A 25,009-nucleotide genomic window follows, 5' to 3' on the forward strand; every position below is an offset into this window, starting at 1 on the left:
GATCAGAAACGGGGAGGACGGGGAGCAGGAGTTCGTGGCACCTATAACTGGTATGGCAGAGAATCAACCCACCTCCTTTACAGTCCCCCTTAACCCTCATTCAAGGGTGTGATGCTGGCAGACCAAATGCCAGCTCACACCAAAGCTCCAGGCCAATTCACCTGTGTATTAGAACAGATCAAAATGATTGTTATATGTATAAGAATGTATTTGGTGTTTAAACTTACACGCATTGTTTTCACTTATCTGTATCCTGTTATAATGTAATAGCAAACACTTACATTGCATATACCCCTGTAACTAAATAACCCATCAAACGAGAAAGAAGCCTTGTGTAATGGAAATGAAAAACTTCAGCAGGAAAGTGCTAATTTGTGCACATCTGAAGAAAAGTGATCGTCACACACAAATACCAAAGACTCTAAATGTGCTCCTCTCTCTCCACCCATCAAAGAAAGAGCCAGCATAGGTGGTGACCCTGTCAGCTTGTTTTCTGTGAGAAGAAGCTATCAGTATGGATTCAGGGAAAAATCATCCGTGTCTGGACTGTTTAGATTCTAAGAGGGCAGAATGATGCAACAAGAAGACAGAGATTCCCAGAATTATTTTGGGTAGCCCTTGGAGACTTTTGGGAAACTAATAGATTACTACAACTCCACCACCATTAGAAATTATAGACTGTGACTCACCTGTATGTGTATTTTACCTGCTTTAATTTCCCAATAACTCATTTCCTTTTCCGAGTTAATAACCTATATTCAGTTTACTATACAATTGGCTACCAGCGCTGTCTTTGGTATGAGATCTAGAATGCAACTTGACCTGGGTGAGTGACTGGTCTCTTGGGAATGGGAGTAATCTGAAATATTTGTGATTTTTGGTATAAATGGCCATTTAACACTAAATCCAGATTGTCTGGGTGGCAAGATAGACTGGAGAGTCTAAGCGAACTCTCTGTGACTCCAATATAAGGCTATTGTCGCATTTTAGGAATTTACATTTGGTTCTACATTGGTGAAATCTAATTACAGAACACACCACCAGTTTGGGGTGTCTGCTCTGTTTTTGACAATCTGCTCTGAGGCACTCATGGTCATGAGTAACTCCAGACAGTGGTGAATTAGCCACTTGGCCAATGGGGCCTGTGCCCAGGGGCGCCAGCCAATTGAGGGCCCCGGAAAAAAAGAGCGTCCGAGTACTCTGAACCACTCTGTCTGCCTGGCGTTCCAGCTGGGGCACAGGGTCGGGGTGCAGGGGCTTGCTCCATTCCATCCCCGCAGTGCTCCAGCCAGGGAGTGGGAGCAGGTACTTGCTGGGTGGGCAGAGCACTGGGCGGGTGGGCAGAGCAGACGAAGCCCCGCGACCTGACCCCACTCCCCGGAAGGAGCTCCAGGTGGAACGGGGCAAGCCCCCATGCCCCAACCCCATTTCACCAGCAGGAGTGGGGGGATGGAGGGGACTGTAAGCGGAAGGTATGGGAAGGGCCTCCCATTTGCTCTGGTCCATGGATCCCACAAAACCTTAATCTGCCCCTGGTGACAAAGGGTTCCAGCAGCAGGTTGGCTGGGGACGAGGATGAGTAAAGGGGGACAGCTGAGAGCAGCCCCTCTCCCAGTCATATGTAAATAATTAGGGAATCACCAGCACTGTACACTTTTATCTGCTGGATACTCCCAGATTTTTAGGAATGAAGTTGCAACCTAATTAAACCACACGTGCAGTGTCTCCTGTCCTTCAGATTATGCCTGTACGAACAGCATGAAGAGGACAATGGGACTCTATAGGAGCACATGGGAGAGGAATACAACTCTCCCAGGGGCTGGGACAAAGGTGGATCTGTGGAATAAATGGATGCATTAAAGCTCTGCAAGACAAGGGTGGGCCGCATACAGGGGATGAAACATATCATTGCTGGTAGCTATCCATGTGCACATAACCTGATCTACACTGAAAATTTAGTTTGATATAGCCACAGAGCTTAGGGATATAAAAATCCACACCTCTTGAGCACCGTAGATATTCTGACCTAAGCCCCAGTGTAAATGCAGCCAAGTCACTGAAGAATACTTCCATCAACCTAGCTACCTTCACTCATAGAGCTATTATTCCTGCAGCCACAAAAAAACCCATCCATTGCTGTACACTACAGGGTTATGCCAGTGTAGCTATGCTGCTATAAGTATATTCCTCATACCTAAAATGTGGCCTAACTTTCAACACCAAGTGCTACTTTAACATTCTGATAAATCTCCCCGGCGCCCTACCAAACAAAAACAAAATGAAACAGACAGTAACCTTGGTAGTACCAGTATCCTTAAAGTGGTAATATATGAGACACCAGTGTCAGTCCTTTGGATGCAGCCACACCCGAATCAATTAAAATGTTAAAATATCTTAAATTTGCATATTGTACTTTGTATAAAACACTGCTTCCTCACCAGCCTGGAGAGATAGCAGCCACACCTTAGTCCCTCTTTAGTCCCTCTTTCTTGGCTTCATTCATTGTCCAAAATGACCACAAACTCACAAAAGGCAAACAAAGCTTCCAGCTGGTGCTTTCTACCCAGCCATGACAGGAAGGGCTGACCACCTGGAGTCTTCCTTCATCAGTGATTACTGCAGGAGACTGTCCCTTCCTGCAGCTTCTTCCTGCAGTCACCCCTCATTTAAGGCAATTATTTTTTTATGATCACTCACTACTTTCCCAGCTAGGTCTTTTTGGCAAATTGCCGGCACTACTATGATGGGTCCTGTGCTTTCTCTTCTTGTGGGTGGGGTTCAGGGCTCCGTTTCTTGCCCTGGTCTGGGTTATCAACTGTCCCACTAGTATACCAAAGAACAGGAGTGGAGAGGGAGGAACCGGGGCCCAGGGCCGGCTCCAGGCACCAGTGTTCCAAGCAGGTGCTTGGGGCGGCAGTTAGAAAGGGGCAGCAGTGTTTTCGCGGTGGCGGCAATTCAGCAGCAGCCCGTCTGTCCTGCCAGCAATTCGGTGGCAGCTTCTCTGTTCCGCCGGCCACGGCAGCAAATCGGCGGCAGCTTCTCCCTTTTGCCGGCCGCGGCGGCAGTTTTTTTTCCACTGCTTGGGGCAGCAAAAACTGTACAGCCGGCCCTGCCCGGGCCCACCCTCTACTCCAGGTCCCAGCCCAGGGGCCCTAGGGATAGCAACAAACCACTTGAACTAGTGATTCCTTCCCCTGGGCTACTTCCCTCAATGGTCCTTCAGCTTGTGGGGCTTTCTGCCCTCTCTCTGCACAAACCGGGTTTCCCTTTACCTAGGGTCTTGGTGTTCTAGCCTGCCACAGCACTTCTCCAAACTCTCCTCTGCTCCAACACCAAACCACTCTGCTTTAACTCCTCCCCATCTGATTGAAGCAGAGGGTTTTTATCAGGTGACTGGCTTCAGGTGCTCTAATTCGCTTCAGGTGCTCTAATTAATGTATAGCAACCTCTCTTCTCTCTACAGGCAATAAGGCTCTCATCATCCTGGGGCTTACATATCTCCCCTCTACCACTCTTCTGCTGCCCTCTGCCCATGCTGTATCACAGTCTGATGATTGACCAGGGCTGACTAGCTCCAACCCTCCCGCCTTTAGAGGGGCATGCCACCCATGTCAGAGAAGATGATGCTCTGCTTATTAAGGGACACAACTTTTTTCTCAATATGTAATAGCGTTGGGCCAACAAATATATTTTCCCCATTGTACTTGAACATCATTAAGTTGATTCCTATTAAACGTGAAACTATTTAGTCCTGGGATATAACTTCAAAACTGTCCAGATATTTAATTTGAATATATAATTGATCGTAATACTTCATCTAAATGAAAATTGGAGCATCATATTTCCATTCACAAAGAAGATTAATATTAAGCTTATTAGTCTGTTATAATAAGTAGCCTAATTACAAAATATTCCTTTTCTAAATGAATTTTAAACATTTAATTCTGACCTTTATTAAGTTTGATGGGTATATTGATTAGTAAATTAAAACCTTATTAATAATTAACATACCTAATTTGTATATAGAAATAGGTATACACATATTAAAAAAATCTATCTTTATTTTAGCTTGTCTGTCCTCCTGTATTTACTTTTTAACATGTTCTTCCTAACAACAGCATTCAGATTATCATTAATCCAAGACTCCCTGGAGTCTAGTCTGTCCACTCAGGTCACTAATCGAATGGGAAAATAAAACACCCTAAAAAGGAACCTCCTTATCTGATTACAGATGAGAAAATTCTTCATTTTAACAAATTTTGATGCATTTTCTATTTGAAGTTTCAGAATTTCAGTGTTCGGAAATATAAACCATTACACTACATCAATGCATAATCAAGACTAGGAACATTATAAGTAAAAAAATATTTTTGCTACTAAGCTGTTATACTGTGCCTTTTTAATTCTCTCTGGCGCTCTTTGAACATATTTCCTAGAACAAAGGTGCAGCAGTGAACATAAAGAAAACAATTATCCTACACTAACTTTGGGTTTTTGAGACATTGTACATTCACATAAACCTCGTGCACATGAGACCTGATTATTTTGACCAGTAGAGTCCATCAGGGCCACATATGAGCCCTGAGCCCCCTCATGACCCAGCTCAAGGCCATAAAGGTGGGGCTGCAACCCTCCCTCTTCTCCTGTGTTCTTGGAAGACCACCTCTAAGGCTCTTAAATGGAACAACCAGGTCACTTCTGTTTGCAACAAGATCTTGTGAGAATGCCCTGAAGGAGGAAGGGGGAAAGATGTTAGTAAAGGGTGGGGAAAGGAACTGGATGGTATAGCCACAAGCATTGTAAGTCCAGTTCCCATTTACTGGCTGTAAAGTCCAGCAATACACTAAGAAATAATGCAAGGTGGCTTCTAAAGAACATACTCTGCAGACTGCTGGTGCAGCTCTTGAATGTCACATCCATTCTGCTGACACATCAAAGGAGTGTGTTTGCAGAGGCTGAGGAAGGTTGACATTCACTGCTGTACTTGCGGTGTTTCTTGGCCTGGTATTCAGGTTTCCGGTGGTAAGACAGCATGCACTGTCTCAGTTGATGTTATGGTTGATGGCAGTATGGTTTATGTTAGGCCAGAGTGGTACAGATTCCTAGAGAGAGTAAAGTCACTTTGCAATATTTCAGCAAATGTACAGGTTTGTCAGTCCTCTCACTTTTTTGAGGGCTTGGAGCTGTTCAGCAAGTCCTCAGCCACAGCTTGTATTTGTGAGAGATACCCAAACCTTGGTGCCATAACGCTTTTCACACAGACTTGGTCGCAGTGTCCGATGTATTCATTGCTGCTTCCAAGGACATTTTTTGCCAGCAGCTGGCCCTTTTTTCATGTCTTTGGGCTCCTCTTTGTTCTGATTAGAGGCTATTAACAAAGGGTGTTTCTCTGTCGTATGTTATAAAGTCAGATTTGTCCAGTAGGGCTTGGTAGTTGGCCATTTGCAATCAGAGTGATTCTGACAAGTATGATTTTCTCTCTAACAGGTCTAAAAAGGTTTTATTCTTTGGTGTATTCTTGTCTAAGCATGTTTTTTTTTCTTGGACAGCTGAGACAAGCAATGATCCAAGTTTGGATGCTTATAAAAGTACTCCAACTGCCAAACTCCAAAAGGGGCACCTGGTAAATGTTCTGAATGTTGACAATAGTGGCCAGCGTCTGCCACAAAGCTCTTACAAAGATGAATACTCCCTCATTTATGGAGAAGACAATTCTAGCAGGGACAACAGCAGAAAGAGTGGAGGAATTTTTTTTAGATGATTAAAGTCTCAGCGCCTCCACACTATTATCCATCTGCACGAAGAACTCTCAAAATGCACTGAAATCTCCCAGAATCATTGATGAGGTCACCACTTCATCTGGTGACCATTATAAGAGGTCCTTGGGAGGTGAGGGAGCAGAATGATGTGGCTACACTTCTGGGTCCCACTCTTCCTCATATTCCAGGGAAGCCACCGAGGAGGGACACCATTTCCTTTTCCTTAATGACGAGGATCAGCTCCTTCAAACCTGAATGTGTGGACCCGAATACCTCAGTAGGGCCAAGGTGGCATCCTGTATGTATATGGGTGGCTGGTGCATTTCAAACTGGACTGTGCCAATCTTGATGAGCCAGAGGGCTCTGTGGAGGTTCTCAAAGTTGGGGTTCCCCCAAGGCCTCTTCCACTAGGTTCCCTAAGAATTCAGTCCAACTCCACTCTCTTCACTCAGGTTCCTTAATCTGGCATACAGCAAAGCTATGCTGAGTTAATAAGACACAAAGAGTGTGGGGGAGTACAGGGTGTACCACACATCCAAAATTACAGAACAAACTTCTTCCTTTATATACAGCTTCACATGACATTGCATCTACTATATGTTGCATCACATGTTTGGGGATTGGTCACATTGTAGGAACCAATCCCTGTACCCCATTGTCCATGCATGATTCACTCTTACCCCCTGAGTTGTAACCTGGAACTGGGATACCACTGAGCCCTCTGACCCACCAGCCTGGGCTCCCCTCTCACACTGTGTTGCTGGGACAAGTTGCAAGGTCCTCCAAGCTTGCACTTTCACCAGCATTCTCACTGATAGAGACACACACAGCTGCAGTTACATGCAGGCTCTCTAATCACCAGCCTCCAATCCTAGGACCCCAGAGCAGTACCATCCTGCTCTGGTCAAATCTGGCCAGTATATGGGTTTAATACCTGGTCCATCTCTCCCTCAATGTGAAGAGGACCATGCACACTTATGGCAACCAAGCTGAGATTTTCCCCAGACACCTCAGTCAAACACACACTTGTTTGAATTAAAACATAAAATAAGTTTAATAACTATAAAAGATAGATTTTAAGTGATTATAAGTGACAGCTAACAGATCAAAGCAAATTACCTAGTAAATAAACACAACTGCAAACTGAGTTTAACATATTAGATAGGTAGGATATGAATTAGCAAATTCTCACTCTGAGTGATAAACAGGCTGGCAGATTCTTAAGGCCCAAGTTGCCTTTCCTTTGCAGCTTGGGTTTCACAGGTTTTCATATGCAGGCTAGAAATCCCTTCAGCCTGGGACCATCACTTCCTCCAGTTCAGTCTTTGCTCCTCAGGTGTTTCCAGGTATGTTGTTGTAGGAAGAGTGAGATACCACCATGATGTCATTCCCCGCTTTTATATCTTCTTCCCACTTGCTGGAAAGCTCTTTTGTTCTGACCTGCATCAAACAGTTCCCTCTGTGTAGTGCTATCTCAGAGAGGTTTCTATTGTACACAGTTCCTGGGGTGATCCTTGTGCTTGTGTGTGTTGCCTCAATAAGCCATTAACGTTGTTTGATCTTTTTACTGTTGTACCTGAAAGGCTGCTTGTGGGTGTTTTCAACCTCACTACATGTATAGCCAAACTTCATAACTTCACATATGATGATAGCATATACAATCCAAAGAAATATTAATGTCTAGCAGATCAAGATTTTTAGAATGATACCTGACAAGGGATACTTTGTGCAAAACATATCCTTATTATATGCTAGTGGTGAATAAGGGGGTGCCAGGGTGTCACAACCTCATTTTACGTTCCAGGATTATTTTAGCCATTGTTATAAAGTCCATTGAAAATGATTCCCTGGGTGTCCCCCCCACCCCCATCTTAGCTAGTACAGACATCCTGTTTCCAACTCACTAATTCATTTAACTTCCTAATTCTTTCTCCCAAGAAATGAGGCCTCACCCTTGTCACGTCAAGCCAGGCCTATACTCAGTTGTCTCCACAGCACTATCGGATCTTATTCTGTTAGACACTGGGAAAAAGATGATAGTAAGGAGGAGTACACATCCTCCATGGGTGCCGTCGACGGGTAGGATGCTTTTGGTGCTGAAGTCTGTGCCAGCACCATGGACATCTTGGTGTCAAAGATTGCTCCAGTGCAGCTTATGGCTGCTCCTCTTGGGAGGTGGTCTTGTACAGGGAGTTCTCTTCACAGATCTTGATCAAATAGCCACTTAAATCAGTTTCAGGTACTGATTTATTCAAGACTTAGGATTGTCCTGAAGGTTTTCAGAAGATTCAAGGTGGTGTCAGTTTGGGGTGGGGGATTTGTTTTGTTTTTTTGAAGAGTTTACAAATGTTAAAATCTAATCATATTGGACACAGGTTCCAATTTGCTACCATAAGTGAGAGATGAGGATGGGTCTTGGCCACCCTACCCTTTATGTCTTCGTTGGGGAGCATAAAGAAACAGGATAAACAGTCCTGATGGACATTCTTGGTCAAAAGAATTTGATCTTGTGCACTTGTACACCTACACTGGGATTCACACTGACATGAAACCAGAATTGTAGTAATATTTACACTACTAAAATGTATGGTGGACAACAGAACAAAGTTTGGACTTTTTTTATTTTAATGAAAAACAAGATACTTGAAAGTTTAACTGTAATGTCCCGATACTAGAGGTGTGGAGACAAATGCAGAAACACAGCTACGTAAAGACAACCAGAATAAGATGGGTAGAGTTTTTTCAATAGCACTTAGGGGTAAGTAGGATTTTATGCGAAAGAAATTACTAACAATTAAGAGTATTTGAATGAAAGGTTGATAGATTGAGTCAAAGGTAAATTGACCACACTGTCATACAAAAAAACCAAGGGGCATGAGAATGATTTTTGGAATAATAATAATAATAAGTGAAATTTCAGAAAGCATACAATTCATAAAAGCAGGAAGCTAAATTCTGCTTTCATAATGGTATAAATCCACAGCAACTCCCATCATCCCAGTTGAGTTACTCCAGATTTACCCGAGTATAACAGCAGAATTTGTATCAGTTTATATCAAATGGCATATTGTTTGGGAAATCCTCTCACCCAAAACATCACTTTATATGGTCAATAACCTTAGCAACACCCTGAACTTTTTTCTGATTACATCATGACAAAATAAGATAACTATTCCAAGTACATCTTTGCAGAAATGGCATACATCAAATGCACTACAACAGCAGCTAAACACCTCATGAATGCACAAAGAGCAAATACTCATAACTGACAACTGTGAATTAAAATGATGTTACTCTAGGATTCTCTTCTAACTTGGATGTTGCCATAAGAGTAAGTAAACTTTCCTCTCAGTACAAGAACATTAAAAATTCACGGAGGACAGTTTAGCACTACAGCATTACAGTGCCTGTCATTGGGTTACTTAAATATCTGTTGACATTATCAAACCTAATAAAAAATGTAAGCCTGAGAACTAACCTAATTGCCGCTTTTTAGAACAAAAAATAATGTGAGTTACATTGTCATTTATGTTGGCAATCCAGTCCAATTTGTAAACAATAAATTTCATACCAGTCAAGATACACTGTATCAAGACACAGAATATAAAAGCTATGTTATCTTTATGCAATCTGTCAAGGTCATGACTATCATCATCCAAGACAGGATGAATATATGGCATGTTATTAAGTAAAAATAACAAAAAATGAGCATGTAATTAAAAATAGGTTGCATCAACTAATACAACCTCTAATACGTTACAACCAGCTTTTCAGATCCATGATATGTCACTAATACACTAGCAATGCATTTAACTTCATTTTCAGTATCATGTTTTACTTGCGTATGTCAATATTAATCTACCTATCTGGTTTTAAAAGGTAAACCAACTACTGGATCTGAAAAGTAATCTGTGTCTTCAAACACTTTGTGGCTTTTGTGATCATATCAACATTATTTTTTTTCCATTTTCATTTTGACCAATGATAGTTACTACACCGAATGTAAATTCTAATTATTATTAGTGAAATCACACAATTTTTTTTTCCTTTCATTTTGCTGATTGGCGAGGAAAGCGAAACATAGCTTTAACTAATGTTATTCCAATCAGATTTCTCCAGTTTATATCTTTACTATTAAATTTATTTAGCACAGATAACAGTTGTTGGCCACAACCACAAACCAATAACACCTTGAAGAGAAAAGGGTAAATTATTTTTGATTTAATAAACCAAATTATTAAAATGCAGGCAGCTGTGAGAAAACTCATATCCATAGCTGACAGAGGACAAGGAACACACAAGATTAAGAAAGAAAAAAAAGCCTAGAGTTTAGGGGGGAAAGGATACAGTGATAAGGTCTGTTACCAAAGTCAGGTTGCAGGGGATTCCAGATAACTGAATACCAAGAATGATGAGCTTTCTTGAAATCACAAGAAGGGTAAGAAAAGATATCAGAAATTTGTCAGATGTAGTAGAAAGCACACTGCTAGCAAACTATGTTATATTATATTAAATCTATGTGTATATATAAATGTATATATGCACATACAGACACAAACACACACTTCCCTTATTGCAGCTAGATGAGTGAATATAAAGAACAGCCTAATTTATAATAAGGCTGTATTAATTCAAAACTTATTTACAGCTAAGACTGGGTGTCTGTCACAGAGGTTATAGATTTTGTGACTTTCCGTGACGTCTGTGACTGTTGCAGTGGCCGGTGCAGCCAGCTCAGGGGCTGCTCAAATACTTGGCAGCAGTTTAGGTGTGGGAGGGGGATCAGGGCTGGGTTGGAGAGCACGGTGGCACTTACCTAGTGGGGGGGGGGGGGAGGGGAGGGCTCTCCCTGGAAGCGGCCAGCATGTCCATGCAGCTTCTAGGCAGAGGGGCCAGGGAGCTATGTGCTCTGCCCCTGCAGCTCCCATCAGCCGGGAACCACAGCTATGGAGCCAGAACTCGTGGCGAGGGCAGAATGCAGAGCCCCCCAACCTTCCCTCCTCCTAGGAGCTGAAGGGACACACGGAGCTGGATAGGGAGCCTGGCAGTCCCGCCAACACTCCCCACCACGCCACCACCAGTAGGGGCGCCGGGCCATGCACCGCTGCCTGCTCCATGCCCCCAATCCCTACCAGCACGAGTCACAGGCCGCCCACTACCACCCGCCTGCCCCAGAAGAGCACCTGCAGCCCCCAGGACCAAGTTTTAGTTAGGGGTATACAGTACAAGTCATGGACAGGTCAGAGGCCATGAAACTTCGTTTACTGCCCATGACCTGTCCATAACTTTTACTAAATATACCCATGACTAAAACGTAGCTTTATTTATGGCTCATCCCAGGACCAGCAGGGCCTGGAATGAAGCAGACTCAAGGACACAGCTTCTGAGGGAAGAATGTTTCTGATTTTAAACAGAATCTACCTCTATGATAAACATGGGTTGATTAAAAAAAAACCAGTACACACACAAACACACACACAAATGACAGTGACTCCAAAGGGAGCCTACATCCTCCTGTGGTGAAAGTATGGGAGCTTTAACACATTAAACATATCAAGGTGGAATGTGTGGCTTACAAACTGAAAATAATTTAGGAGAGACAGAAGATCCTTAGAGAAGACTTCATGGAAACTGTTGGATGACTTTTTCTGTGTTGCCACTGGAACTTAAAGGTTTTGCATTAAATAGTTCCCTTTTATATACTTTTGCACAGAAAAGGAGCAACCAGGGCCTTTTTTTTTTTTAGCCTGTAAAAAAACCTAGCAAACTACTTAGCTATAGTAAGGTGTGTCTCAAAACAATTGACCTACTTTTTGAAAAGTATGCCTTCAGACACTGATAAATAGAACAACAGAATCAACCTGAACTAATTCTTTTCTTGAGGTTGTATGTTACTCTCTGTTACCTTTACCTCTCTTCTCCTCTCCTCCAACCACAGGGTCCTCCTGAACCCCCTCCCCAGATTACCTTTGAAGTTGCTCCTGTATAAATTGGTCTCTCCAAAAGGGACGACATTGTAGAACTAGGCCATTCATTAAAAAGCTAGAAAATATATGAAAAATCACTAAACCTTTCATTTTCCAGTTCCTATATTTAAAAAAGCCATATCTGATCAGGCCAAACGTTTTTCCTTTGCCTCAACATCTGAGAAGCGTTGTAAGGACTGACTTACTTATATTTTGTGCAGTCAAACTGGGTGCCCAAACTGAACTTCTAATGCAGCGGTTTCCAAACTGTGGGTCAGGACCCCAAAGTGGGTTGCGAGCCCATTTGACTGGGTCACCAGGGCCAGCATTAGATTTGCTGGGATTCAGGTCTGAAGCTGAAGCCGGAGCTCCAGCCCCACCTGGGGCAATGGTGCTTAGGCTACAGCCCCCTCTCACCCACAACCTGGGGTGGCAGGGCTTGGGCTCCGCCCCCCCCCCCGCCCCCTCTCCAGGGGTCATGTGATAACTTTATTGTCAGAAGAGGGGCCGCAGTTTAATGAAATTTAAGAACCCCTGTTCTAATGGGTATCTGCTTATAACCTTTTTCCCAAGAGAGAGTACGATCTCTAGCCAAAATTGCAGTTATTTTTGTGACAATCTGATTTACTGCATATATAGCAATTGAACTACACACTTTTTACAAAACACTTCTGGATAGTACTTTTGGAACTTAGACTTTACTACGTAACTTATGCTATATTGGAACATTTGATTTAGAGATAAGTCCTAGTCACAAATGGACACATTTTGATTTTCTTATTTTGGTCATACTTTGTCTCTGAATAGGGACTACTTTTTGGAGACAAGTGCTGCAACTCAACATGAGTATCATCAGAATCTAGCCCAGAATTTGGATCCAGATCTGAAATTTTCCCAAATGCAGAGGTTTTACTAGGTTTTGTAGTCAGGTCCACAATTTATCTGAATAAACAAAGTTTATAATAAACTCTAAATTTATTGATTCTTCTTAATAAGATATCTTGCATCTTTTCTCAAGTTCCACTCCTTTTAGTAGCAAAATGATATATGTTACAAATATATGAGCATAAATAGCCTAATTTTTTATTGCAAGGTGAGGGAGGAATATCTGAACTGAGAAATAATACATAGGCTAACTCTTTCAATTGCCAATGCAGTCTCTTAGATATTAAGTACAAACAACAAATGGGTGAAAAAAATCATCAGTCGATGACTCTGCATAAATGAATACTTAAGAAGTCCTAAAATATACCTCTTCTGCTCTATTATTTATCAACAGCACTCCCCTGTCAATCAGCAAAGAGATTTGATTTGTCATAGAAATGACTTTTATAGAAAGTGGCCGTTAATTATACATCACTGTTCCTTTCAATGGTACAGTATAGAGTAGGCTCTGTCAAGTACCTGTAGGGATTCTATTCCATAAGAACCTTAATTTCCTGATTTTTGCCACTATTGTGCTAAATAAATGAGAGACAGACAGACAGTGGTCCACAATCTGTGCAGTCTGAAAAACATGTATTAACAGTAATGAAAAAAAATCAATACACTATTTAAATGTTTTTCCTTTTAATGTATCTTATAAATGACAACCCCTGGCTGAATATTAGTCGAATACATACCACAACTCCAAACTGTTCTGGCTCACAGAGATCATCATATTCATGCTTTAACTGCGCTAAGGCACTGAGTTCTTTCTGTTCAGGAAGATTCTTCACCAAATTCTGGAACCAAAGAAATAAAAAAGCATATTACATTACCTTCATATTCTGCCAATTGCTGTGATTTTAATGAGCATTTGTTAAACATTTTGTATTATACGATGTTTGTAGTTTGTTAGATGACTTGATAATTAAGGGAATATTGTGAGACCCCCTATTTTTTCCCCATTTGGCTATTTCCAGTGCATGCAAACATTGATCTCTTAACGTACAAGTAACACAACAAATCAGTAAGTTAGATGGGTTTATACAGATGTCAGCATCTCCACTAAACAGCCTCTGTGACAGGAATCATGATTTTCCAGTATTAAGGAGTTAGTGCTGTGATCTCTGAACCACTGGCACCAACACATTCAAGTATTAGTCATTGGCTGCCAACTTTTTTTTTGCCCCTGTGGTTTCATCTTCCTCATTAAATTATAAATAAGGAGTATTATCTTCCTTCCCACCCACACAGAAAGCAAAATTTTACTTCCCAAAATAACTCTGGGCCTTATCCACAAAAGCAGTCTGCAGTCATCACTTGAAAGACATTTACACAGAAATGGAAACCATTCCAAAACTGCATAAGTCTCTGGGGCTTTAGCTATTAAGCATAACTTTTCAACCTCTTCTCCTCTGATAATGCTAAGCAAGATGTAAAATTGGTTCATAAGCTCATCTCACTATACACAAAGAAAATGCTGCATGTATCATATAACCAACTGAACTCTGGCAAAAGGACAGGCCTAATTTGCATGCCCCTCTTCATTGCTTTATTTTAAATAAATATACTTTGGGTAGTACAGGTGTACAGAAATCCCTAATTTTATAGTTAAATCAATATATTTAAAATTTATTCTTGCACAGTTTTTTCTTTGTCATATGTAAAAAGAAAAGACTAGCTTTTTTTTTTTTTTAAATTGAGCAGGATATACTTATCTGCTCTAAGAGACTCAAGGATCTTAGGTTTCCTGTTAAACACAGGTGTCCAGCTGGATCAGAATGTTGCCAGGCTGATAGAACATGTGTACTACTATTGTACACACTCATCAATACACTAGTTCCTAGTGGCTGTCCTTCCCTCTGCCTTGCCGCCACAGATCGCCATTGCTCACCGATGACTTATGGTAGGCAAACTGGGAAGACAGAAAACTGGAGCACTGATGGCAGAAGATAATATCTGAATCAGCTCTAGAGTAGCATAAGGATTTTATAGGATCCCTTGTGATGAATGCTTAAGGACCCATTTTTTCCCCCTACACCTTTACAAAGCTGTTTCAGATAGCATACATACAGTCTAGTCCACCTGGACTGCCTTTGCTGAGTTCCAGAATCTGCTATCTAATAGACTACATTGCAGAAAAAGGCTGAATACATTTAAGGATGCTTTCCAGACCTACAGAAGGGAAGCCGGAGCAGAAAGGGATAAAAGTAATGCATACCCTAACTAAATGCAAGACATTCTCACAAGCTAACATTACACTATCTTACTGATGTACAGACTCCTCTGGGAAGTGGACGCAGTTCAAATGTCCTTGCTAAAACTTATAGGACTTATTACAGTCTCCATCACAGTTAAGCAACATCAGCTGCTTGCTGACCCAAACTGTGGTCGACATGTATTTCCATATATTTATGTTAAAAAATCACTTTCATCATTGAATATATGTTGGAATTCAAATTACAAAAATTGTATCTCTGACCGGTAGCTCACTACTCATGTTTCAGCCTACTGTAATTTTGTAAGGCTGCTACAACTAAAGGTTTTTAAATGGAAAACTTCGGTATAGATGTGTCTGTGACACCACTGTAACAGTAGAATACAATCTTTCATGCATTATAGCTTTCACTTTATGGTATCTCAGAAGTGGGATGTAAAATTATTCCTGTTCATAGAACGGAGAACTTAACTACTTTCCACATTTTGGCAATTTTCCTACAGCATTCCCCAAACTTTATTTTCCTTAAATGTTAATTGCACACTTAAAGGTTAGTTAAGTGAAGGTATTGAACTATAATGCCCTTACTTTCTTACCAAAACCTAACTGTTCTTTCTCATCTCATTTCAACTCACTGAGCCATGCTACTTGTAGAAGAACAGATTTGGGCTCTCCATGATTAAGTCCATCATATTGTACATAAATTGTGTTTAAACTGCGAAAGACCCTATTTTGTCAAACTCATTTTAGAATGGCATAACCATCACTGTGCCTATGCCATCTAGAATTAAGTAGTGTTCTTATGGTTGTTTTGCTTTTTAACATTATGATTTCTTTTTCTCATGCTGGTTCTGTCCATAGACCTTGCTAAGGAGAAACACGCTTGATTTCTTTTTTAAGGAAAGCCCTGGCAAAGACTGCACACAATACCACACCTGCTCTTTATTCTAGCTCCGAGATCTGCAACATACCTGTTAGTCACAGATTCTAAAAGCATACTGTACATAGTTTTCAAAAAACATTATTTTGCCAAGACATTTGTTTTATACATGTGAACACAATGCCTAAAACCTTCAGATACAGGATCAATAGTTGGCAGTTGTGACTCAAATGACGCAAAACCTCACACTAACTGAGTTTGGATAGAATACTAGGAAAGTTTTGTATTGATTATATAGTACAACCCCTTCAATACCAGTTATAAGCTTACATGAATTAAAAGCAGAGCTGGTAAAGTGTCAGTGCTGTAAGAAAAAAATAGAAATAAATAGAATATTATGTGACCAGTTCCAGTCTAGTTTTCACAGTTCTGAAGAACAAATCTTTGTCCTTTCCTTATTTCTTCATAGGAAAAAATGCACTTGAATTGAATGCACACATCGATCAAGATACACGTTCCCATGAAATAAAAGTGAAAATGGAAATTTGCCCCAACACATTGTCATGAAGCCTTTGCTCTATTTGATGCTTAAGTAATAATTACCTCTATTTGTTTTTTCTATATAATAAATTCTCACAAATTAAATATCCAAGGAAGCACAAAGAAATTTAATTTTTGTGACTTTGGGGAAAAGTCATTTTGCCCATTATTACTTTCATTTTCCCTTTAAAAGAAGATACAATTTAAATTTAATTTACACATAGCATTTCAGGGAACTGACAGTGTCTCAGAATCTTTCAGTCAATGTCTTTTAATGGTTGCAACTGTCAAAATGCTCCTCCATAATTCATTTCCCTTTTCAAAAACAAAGCACTGACACAGTTAATGTAGTTTAGTAAGTGTGCATTTCAAGGTCTTCTATTTTACTTGCATAATCCAATGCAACATGGAAAATACTATATTTAAAAAGAGCTGCAGGGAACAAAGTAAGCAGACATAAATGCACTCAAGTTGCTTCGTACACAGACATATGCACACATTATTTCTCCAAGGGGGAAGTCTTGTGGTTGTTGTTTCAAAGCTGATTTTATCAGTCACAAATACATTAACAAGGTAACTAACTGTGCTTCAACTGCAGTAATGTTAAAATGTGTTGAAAACAAGCAGAAAACAAACAGGCTCACAACTTTTTTTTTTTTTTTTTTTTTTAAGTTTACCCAGCCAAGAATTTTGTTTTAAAACCAAAGGTTGTAGAAATCTGTGTTTTGCTACTTTTGTGTCTACTTATTTATGAAATATGGATAAAAAGTAATTTAGGAGTATTTTATTATAATATTTAATATTAAACTTTTTAATCATGTATGTTTCCAAATGGTCTGGAATGCCACTGCAGCTAATAAAATGTATTACAGTGTATTAATAATATGGTAGAGTTAAGTGCTATACAGACAAATCATGCACAGAGCCCTAATATTATAGAAAGCAAATGATGGGAGAAAGGAACACAACGTACAAACAGAGCGTCCAGGGTGACAGCAGGAACACAGAACTAACAAGACAGCTGCCCATTTCTTGATTATTTTAGAGTTGCAAAGTTAGTTATCTAAACTCAGGGATAGACATCATAACAGAAGTGAGTCTTCATTTAAATCCTTCCGCGCGGAGTAGCTCAGGAAAGGTGTTCCTTGAGTGAAGAGCAGAATGAAAGACACTTGTGGGACAGGTAGGTCACTTACTGAAGGAAGAGGACAGGGAACAACAAAACAAGAGAGAAGGTTGAGTAAGGAGGGGCAAGGATATATAGGGCTTCAAAGGTGAAGGTGAAAAGTTTAGTTGGAGAAGGGGGGACCATGGGAAAAAAAGGGTTGAAGTGGTCAGATTTCCTTGTAAAGACTATTTTACAAGGACTAGTGAAAGATGATCTGATGCCCAATGAAGCTCAAAAGAAGGTGGTTTCATTTTTTCTTCCCTCCTTTACCTCAGATGAAGATCAAGTCTACAATCTGGCAACTAATATCACATACCCATGAAAGACACTACTTTTTTTTTTAACATCTTTTCTAAAATATCCAGAACTGTTTTAATAAGACATACTATAACCAAATATAGTCTCATCTAATCATCAGGAAGTTGTTTTGTGTTCATCCCTCCCCACTCCAAGTTAACTGTTTAAAGATATTCAAGGTATTAACTGAGATACAAAGTTAAATTTGCTATTGTACTAATAAAAGAAAAAAGCCTCTTCAAATACAATTGTTATACTTCTATTTACCTTGTGTGATAATCATGTTTTTATTTCCCAATAAAGTGTATTCATTTCCAAATTATTTTTACTCAGGTTTATGATTAACTACATCTACTTATGAAAATTACATAAACTTTGGTACTAATTATCTTCTTTTTTTTTGTTACTGGTTCAATTTGCTTTAGAAGTAAAATGATAAACCATCTCCAGACAGCGAAAATGGTGTTAGAATCAAACAGACTGAACAAGCAAAAGAGTAATCCTGCTGGGATTACATTTAGAACAAATAGCAGATGTGTGATGATAAAATTATTTCTGCTGTTTATTATACCTCTGTTTGCACACACTCAGACTGCAGCACAAATGCTCATTTATTATTAAGACCCATTTTCAGTTTAAAATATCTGCATCATTTTGAGTCAGCAACTACTACAGAAAACCAAGGCTCCTCTACAGGATAACTAAAACACACCCCAAATACAGGTATTTATGGAGCTATGCACGTGTGCACACAAACACACACACAGTTGCCATTATTTATGGAGCTATGGAAGCTGGAAGGTTCCAAGCGCATGTGCACACACATCAGATACAGGTATTTATGGAGCTATGGGAGCTTGGAAGGTCCAAGTTCATGGAAAAGTTGGTACTGTATTAACAGTTCTCATTTTATGGGACTATTCTTTGGGGCTGGAATAAACATCCTATACAAGTCTGGGTACACAGAGACCTCCTGGCTTGGAGTTTAATCTCCAATCAGACAATCTGCACCATGCTGATTGCCAGTTTTGCCTGCATACAAATTTTGAGAGCGGTAACAAGATAATTTTTGAGCTGCATCGTTTTTTTCTTCAAGTCTCTTATTGACATCTGAAATGTTAACCATGGAGAAGTTTGAATAATGTCAGGCCCTGCCCCCTTTAAATCTTTCCAGTTAATTAACCCTCCGGCAGCCTGGGGAACAAACTGAGTTGCAGTAATGGGGATTCATTGAGTATGTTTAACAGGTCATTCCAAAATATACTAATTAATCATATATGGTTACTGAGGGCTAAGTAAGATACTTTACCCCTGGAAGGGGGGGAGAGAACGAACATCTAATCCTACATTACATCGATAATTCCTTCTAGAAGAAGTTACATCTCTTGCAGCTCTGAAGCCCAGGAAGTTCATGGAAGTAGAGGTAATTTTCTGAGAGATATGGTCCAGAGTCTATCTTCATAATCAAACACCTAAAAATGCATTTTGATATGCAATATCCTTTTTTCTTGAGAGGAAATTGATTAATGATCATTCTTATAAACTTGAAGAAATTAATACCAAGGTACTGGATTCCAAAAATCACTGATTTAATAAGTAAATATGATTAATGATTTCAGTGAAGCTCTTACTCAAAATATTGTCATCATGGCAATGAGTACACAAATGGACTGGGATAGCATGAAGAGGATTTTCTCATGCTACAGAATTTGGAAATGCCTTAGGGATTCAATTCAAAACACATTAATGATTTTGTAAGATGTTTTGTTAATTTGCTTTTTGTTAAATGATATGGCTCTTGCTTACACAGACTAAAGCCAGGAATTTACAATGGAACAAAACAACTTTATTTTGGATTGCAAGCAAGAATGCTGATTTGTTATAACTCTCATGACAATTCCATTGGATTAAGGCTATTATCCTTGTGTACAGAAAAATACCAATGAGAAATTACAGTCTGTCTATCTAAAATTCACCAGTGATTTACACTGAGTAGAGGATTCACCAAACTCTTTCCAGAATGATTGTGTATTATTTGTTAAGGATGTGATCTTTCACTGCAGAATGACTTCTGCCTTTTTTGCACTGCTGCCCAGAGCCCCAAACAGATACAGTTATTCATGTACTTCCAGTTTTAAAAGTTATTATGATTTGAGATCTTTGGATGAAAGATGGTATACAAAATGCCAGCTATTACTGAAACTACTACTTTTGTCCATCCACTGTTTTAAAACAGACCAGGATTTTTCACCATATAGGTTTCCTGGAACACTTCTTTATGAAATTATTTTTTACTTAACTTATCCAGACATTATTAATAAGTGAGGGTAGTCAATAAAACATCAAATATGAAGCTTTAAAGTTATGCATAGATACAATGTAGTGATTGTGGGAAGATTGATATTAAGATATTAATTTGATGGATTTGCAGACTTCCTCCTTTAATTACTGATCTTATCTTGATTAAGAAAAATAAAACTAAATAAAAGGTTATATTTTAAGTCACATCCTGGAACAGAACCATAATAAAACAGAAGATGAAAGTGTATTTCCAATTATACTATATACGTGAAGCTCATAACATATATAAACTTATTTAAAAAAAATATTTCTTTTGACAATCTCTCCTATCAATATAATGTGTCTAACATATGTTCTGAAGATAGAACAACAGGGAAGTGTTGGCATATTCTGATACATAAAAAAAAAAGGTTTTCAAAAGTACTTGTTATAAAATGAAAGTTGGCAACAATGTAAGTCACACATCTCCAAAAACCTCAAATATAATCACACAGAATGAAAGACATTAATATGCGAAGCATCTTTACAAGTCATAGTCTTTTTGTCTTTAATTCAGTCCTAGAAACACTCTTCAGATTCCTCACTATGCTAACACAGAATACCATTCCACACCTGAGGCATAAAGTTTAATACTGATCTAATGTCAATGATAATCCTGTTGTATTACTTAAACCTCTGAAGGTAGCAGTACACGTGGATATGTTTAAATCTGTTTATTTTGCAGCTACCCAGAAGAATTAACTAACCCAAATAAATAAATACGATCAAATACACTTTTCCTTGATCATTCTAATTAATCTATGAGAGACAGAGAGACAAAGAGAGAGAATCACTGACAAACTGTGATATTTTAAATTAAAAAAAAAAATACATCACAGAGTATGAGTCCAATGCTGTGGCTGTTAAGATGACAGAAAGATTATTTACCAGAAACTGAAGTTATCTGAATGTATATTTCTGCCTAGCTATACTGTAGAAGTTGCACATATTGCTTTTCAGGAGGTCCCAAGAAAAGTTGCAAAGTAAAATCATTGCTAAAAGGAGGCACACTTAAGCCTATGCATTCATTAGAAAATCAGTTTATGTTAGAACATGACTTTGAATAGGGTTAATCACAACCGGATGTTATGATTAGAGGTTATGTTAGATGTTTGAATAGGGTTAATCACAACCGGATGTTATGTTAGAACATGACAAAGGGTTAATCACAACCGGATAATGTGATGTTAAATGTGATTGTCCTTGACTAAAACTGATCAAAAACAGGAAATGGAAAAGTAACAAAAACATTGTGCACAGTCACGCTCATTGAAATTCTCAGGGGTATTTCCATATCAAAATTTGAATGCAATGAAAAAAATGGCCAAAATTTAACATTTAAAAAATTTACCAACTCTATTGCTAACAAAATCACACAAATATCATATTCACTTTCACATACACAGAGATAGCATGTTCTTCATAATAGGTTATAGTTAAGGCTGTCCATTGCAATGTGATTTTCATTTCTTGTATGTGTATGATGAGAATAAGGACATTGTTTAATTGGAAATGTGATAGAGACATAATTCATATGCTGGTGTGGCTGAGCGTGGCAATGAAGATTCACACTCTATTATGTTCATGTTGCTTTAACTTAAGATTTGTGTGTGTTTTTTTTAAACCATTTGAGTGGTGTGGAAATAAGTGAGCTGTAGCTCACGAAAGCTTATGCTCAAATAAATTGGTTAGTCTCTAAGGTGCCACAAGTACTCCTTTTCTTTTAGCTGAGACACTACAACTCTAAGTTAAAGCTTTTCAATGGCAGTTTCCCAGTATTATTTAGCACCAAAACTTTAACTCTATTTGGCCTACGTCTATGGGAGGGAAATCTTGCTCCAAAAGACCTTAAAAAATGTATGTGAGTGGATCTCCCTTTCTGCAGACATTTTCAAGACCCTGGGTAATGTGGGACATATTGCAATTTCCTGCACCTGACAGGAGCAGTCTGTCCACTGTTCTTAGCCAAACAGCGGCCACACTGTCGGGTGCAGTGACTTTGGGTCTAGATGGAGTTTCTGGCTGTGATGTTATGAGATCACATCCAGAAAGTGTGGGGGCTGGATCAGAGGTTAAATGGACATCTAAAGCAGATCTGTCAGCCCGAACTGCCTCACCCACTACAGAGATACCAGAATGATCATAGCTTTGTTACTTGAGTTCAGAAATCACCCTAGTAATCAGAAGAAAGATGTATATGAATTCTTTGTTCCACTGTAAGAGAGTCATGCAGTAGCAACCATGGACCCTCTTGAGCAAAAGTTTTAACATTTTGCATTGTCCTTTCTGACAAAGTAGTCTTCCATGTACCCCACTGATAGAATATCATTTCCATGAAGGATGTGTACAGGGACCATGTGCTCAGGAAATCTGCTCACTTGTTGATTCCTGGAAAGTAAAGGGCCAATCATGTCACACTATTTCCAGAAGTTGATGTCCTCCAGGCAGAAGGATGAGCATCCCATTGGAGGATAGGCAGGAATATTGTACAAGCTACCCCGGTGGCTCTGGACTCTAGAATGGTTGTGTGTAATCCCATGTTGTTTGGGTATCAGGTTTCTGTGGTAACATGACATGGTACTATGACCTTTGTTTCTTATCACATTTTCAGTGAAGAACAGACATTCCTTAGCCTGAGTTGGAGAGTTTGAAGGCAAAGTTTGACAAGCAGCTTCACGTAAATGAATGCCAGCACGTGGCCTACCACTGAGAGGTATGTTCATAAGGTAATAGCTGTGGCTGTGATGATCAGCTCTGATGTGGCTCCTGACATTCCCACCAAATTTGCTGTCTGGCTGACCAGGGTGACAAGGGAAGCAGAGGATGATTGTCTCCTTTGGCACCATGACCATTTTGATTATGTCTGCCCTAAGAGTCAGCATGAGCCCATTGCCCCTGTCAAGGCTGATACTTGTAGGGCTTTCAGTAGGGGATGGTGTGTCAATCCCTCAATGGATCTCAGGATAGCCCTCATGTTCTTCAAGAGGGTGAAGTGCTTTGTCAGCCTTCAAACTGAAAAGCTCCATCTCTTTGACGAGTTGCGCCTCTGGTGGAGCTCCGAAGGCTCATCTCAGGATTACATGGTCACAGCCACCAATCTTACAACCATATCCTAGGCTGCCTTGGCAACCATCTGGCCATGAATATAATTTCCTTTATCTCCTCCCTACCATCATCAGGCAGCTTGGACAAAAAGTAAGTTGACCTCCTCCTTGTCAGGACATGTTACTTGGCAAATAATGCTTGATAACTTGCCACCTATAGTTGCAGTGAGGCCAATCAATCAGCTTTGCCCCCAAAGAGATTCAACTTTTGGGTTCCTTTGTCCCTGGGTGTACATGTACCTTTCACTGACTAGGGTTTCTCTTGTACCATTGTGACTACTAATGACCTGAGGCACTGGGTGGGAAGAGAAGTGTTCTGAATTTAGCTGGGGCACTTGGTCATGTTTCTCTGCCATGTTGGAGGTCAGCTGAACAGTGGATGGAGTTTGCTAAAGGGCTTTGGCCAATTCCTGTTTGCCTTTGCTAATGGGGAAATCAATGCTGGCAGGGGACTGATGTAGCCAGGATATCACAGTTTGTGTGACTATTCATAGACAACCACCATCTAAATATCCAGAGTCTCGGGAAATACGTATTAGGAGATCCTAGGTCAGGGATGGGCAAGCTTTTTGGCTGGAGGGCCACATCAGGGTTGCAAAACTATATGGAGGGCCGGGTAGGGAAGGCTGTGTCTCCCCAAACAGTCTGGCCCCCAGCCCCTATCCTCCCCCTTCCATTTCCTGACCACTGACTGCCCCGACTCATCCAATCCCCCCTGCTCCTTGTCCCCTGACCACCCCCTCCCAGGACCCGCGCCCTAACCACCCCCGGGGAACCCACCCCCTATCCAACCGCCCCTTCTCCCTGTCCCCCGACTGCCCCAACCCCATCCACACCCCCGCCCCCTGACAGGCACCCTGGGACTCCCACGCCTATCCAACACCCTCTGCTCCCTGTCCCCTGACTTCCCTGACCCCTATCCACACCACCACCCCCTAACAGGCCCCCCAGGACTCCCATGCCTATCCAGCCCCCCCCCATTGAACTGTCCCCTCCTCCCTGTCCCCTGACTGCCCCCTGGAGCCCCCTACTCCCTGCCCCCTTACCACGCCGCCGCGCTGCCCGACAGGAGTGGCGGGCCAGAGCGCTTGCGGCACAGCGCGCTGAGGCTGCAGGGGAGGGGGAACAGCAGGAAAGGGGCCGGGTACTAGCCTCCCCGGCCTGGAGCTCAGGGTCCGGGCAGGACGGTCCCGCAGGCTGGATGTGGCCCATGGGCCACAGTTTGCCCACCTCTCTCCATGAAATCATCAGCCGCTGGCGCTGGTTAGACAGCTCTGTCTCGAAACAATTAAGAGTCTGGCTGCTCTGTCCCCATTGTCAGTGTTCTAGGCAGTGATAACCACAGAAAAGACCGATCTCTTCCTCTTTCTGGATCTATACAAAGTGAACTATCTATGGGACACATGCAATGATGTCGAGCCACCATGACATACAAATTGGGTACCCTCCTACTTGTGTCCTGCCATGCCTGTGCTGGATCAGTGCTCTGTAGCAGGGTCTCCTACACTTGCTCTGAAGTCATCTGTGAAAACTAGTGGGGAGGACTCCCTGCTCTGAGCTGGACAAAATGCATAAAACTGCTGGAGCAGATGAAATTGGATTGCGTCTCCCTTGACTTGAAAGTCCTCTATGTGAATGATTTGCACACTGCACATTTATCAGAAATGCTTGTCTTCCTCGAACAGAAAAGAACTTATTTGAACAGAACATTTACATTGGCTATGCCTGTTGATAAGAGGAATGATTCTGCTGCAGGCTGGGTAGAGCCCTAAACCCTGAAAGCTTACAGTTCACCATGATGGTTCTCCACTGT

At 40.7% G+C, this 25,009-nt stretch overlaps 1 protein-coding gene across 10 annotated transcripts in view; it reads right to left on the reverse strand.

The window, feature by feature from the left end:
* The window catches only part of DIAPH2 (diaphanous related formin 2), an 811,416-nt gene that overhangs the window by 441,363 nt on the left and 345,044 nt on the right, over nt 1-25,009 (reverse strand). For all 10 annotated transcript variants that reach the window (XM_037908252.2, XM_037908255.2, XM_043522784.1 and 7 more), the window contains one exon: nt 13,348-13,449. In XM_037908252.2, the coding sequence (XP_037764180.1) occupies nt 13,348-13,449 (102 nt within the window). The remainder of the gene's footprint in view (nt 1-13,347; nt 13,450-25,009) is intronic.

This window comes from Chelonia mydas, chromosome 9 (genome assembly GCF_015237465.2).
Source record: "Chelonia mydas isolate rCheMyd1 chromosome 9, rCheMyd1.pri.v2, whole genome shotgun sequence".
Classification (NCBI taxonomy): Eukaryota; Metazoa; Chordata; order Testudines; family Cheloniidae; genus Chelonia; species Chelonia mydas.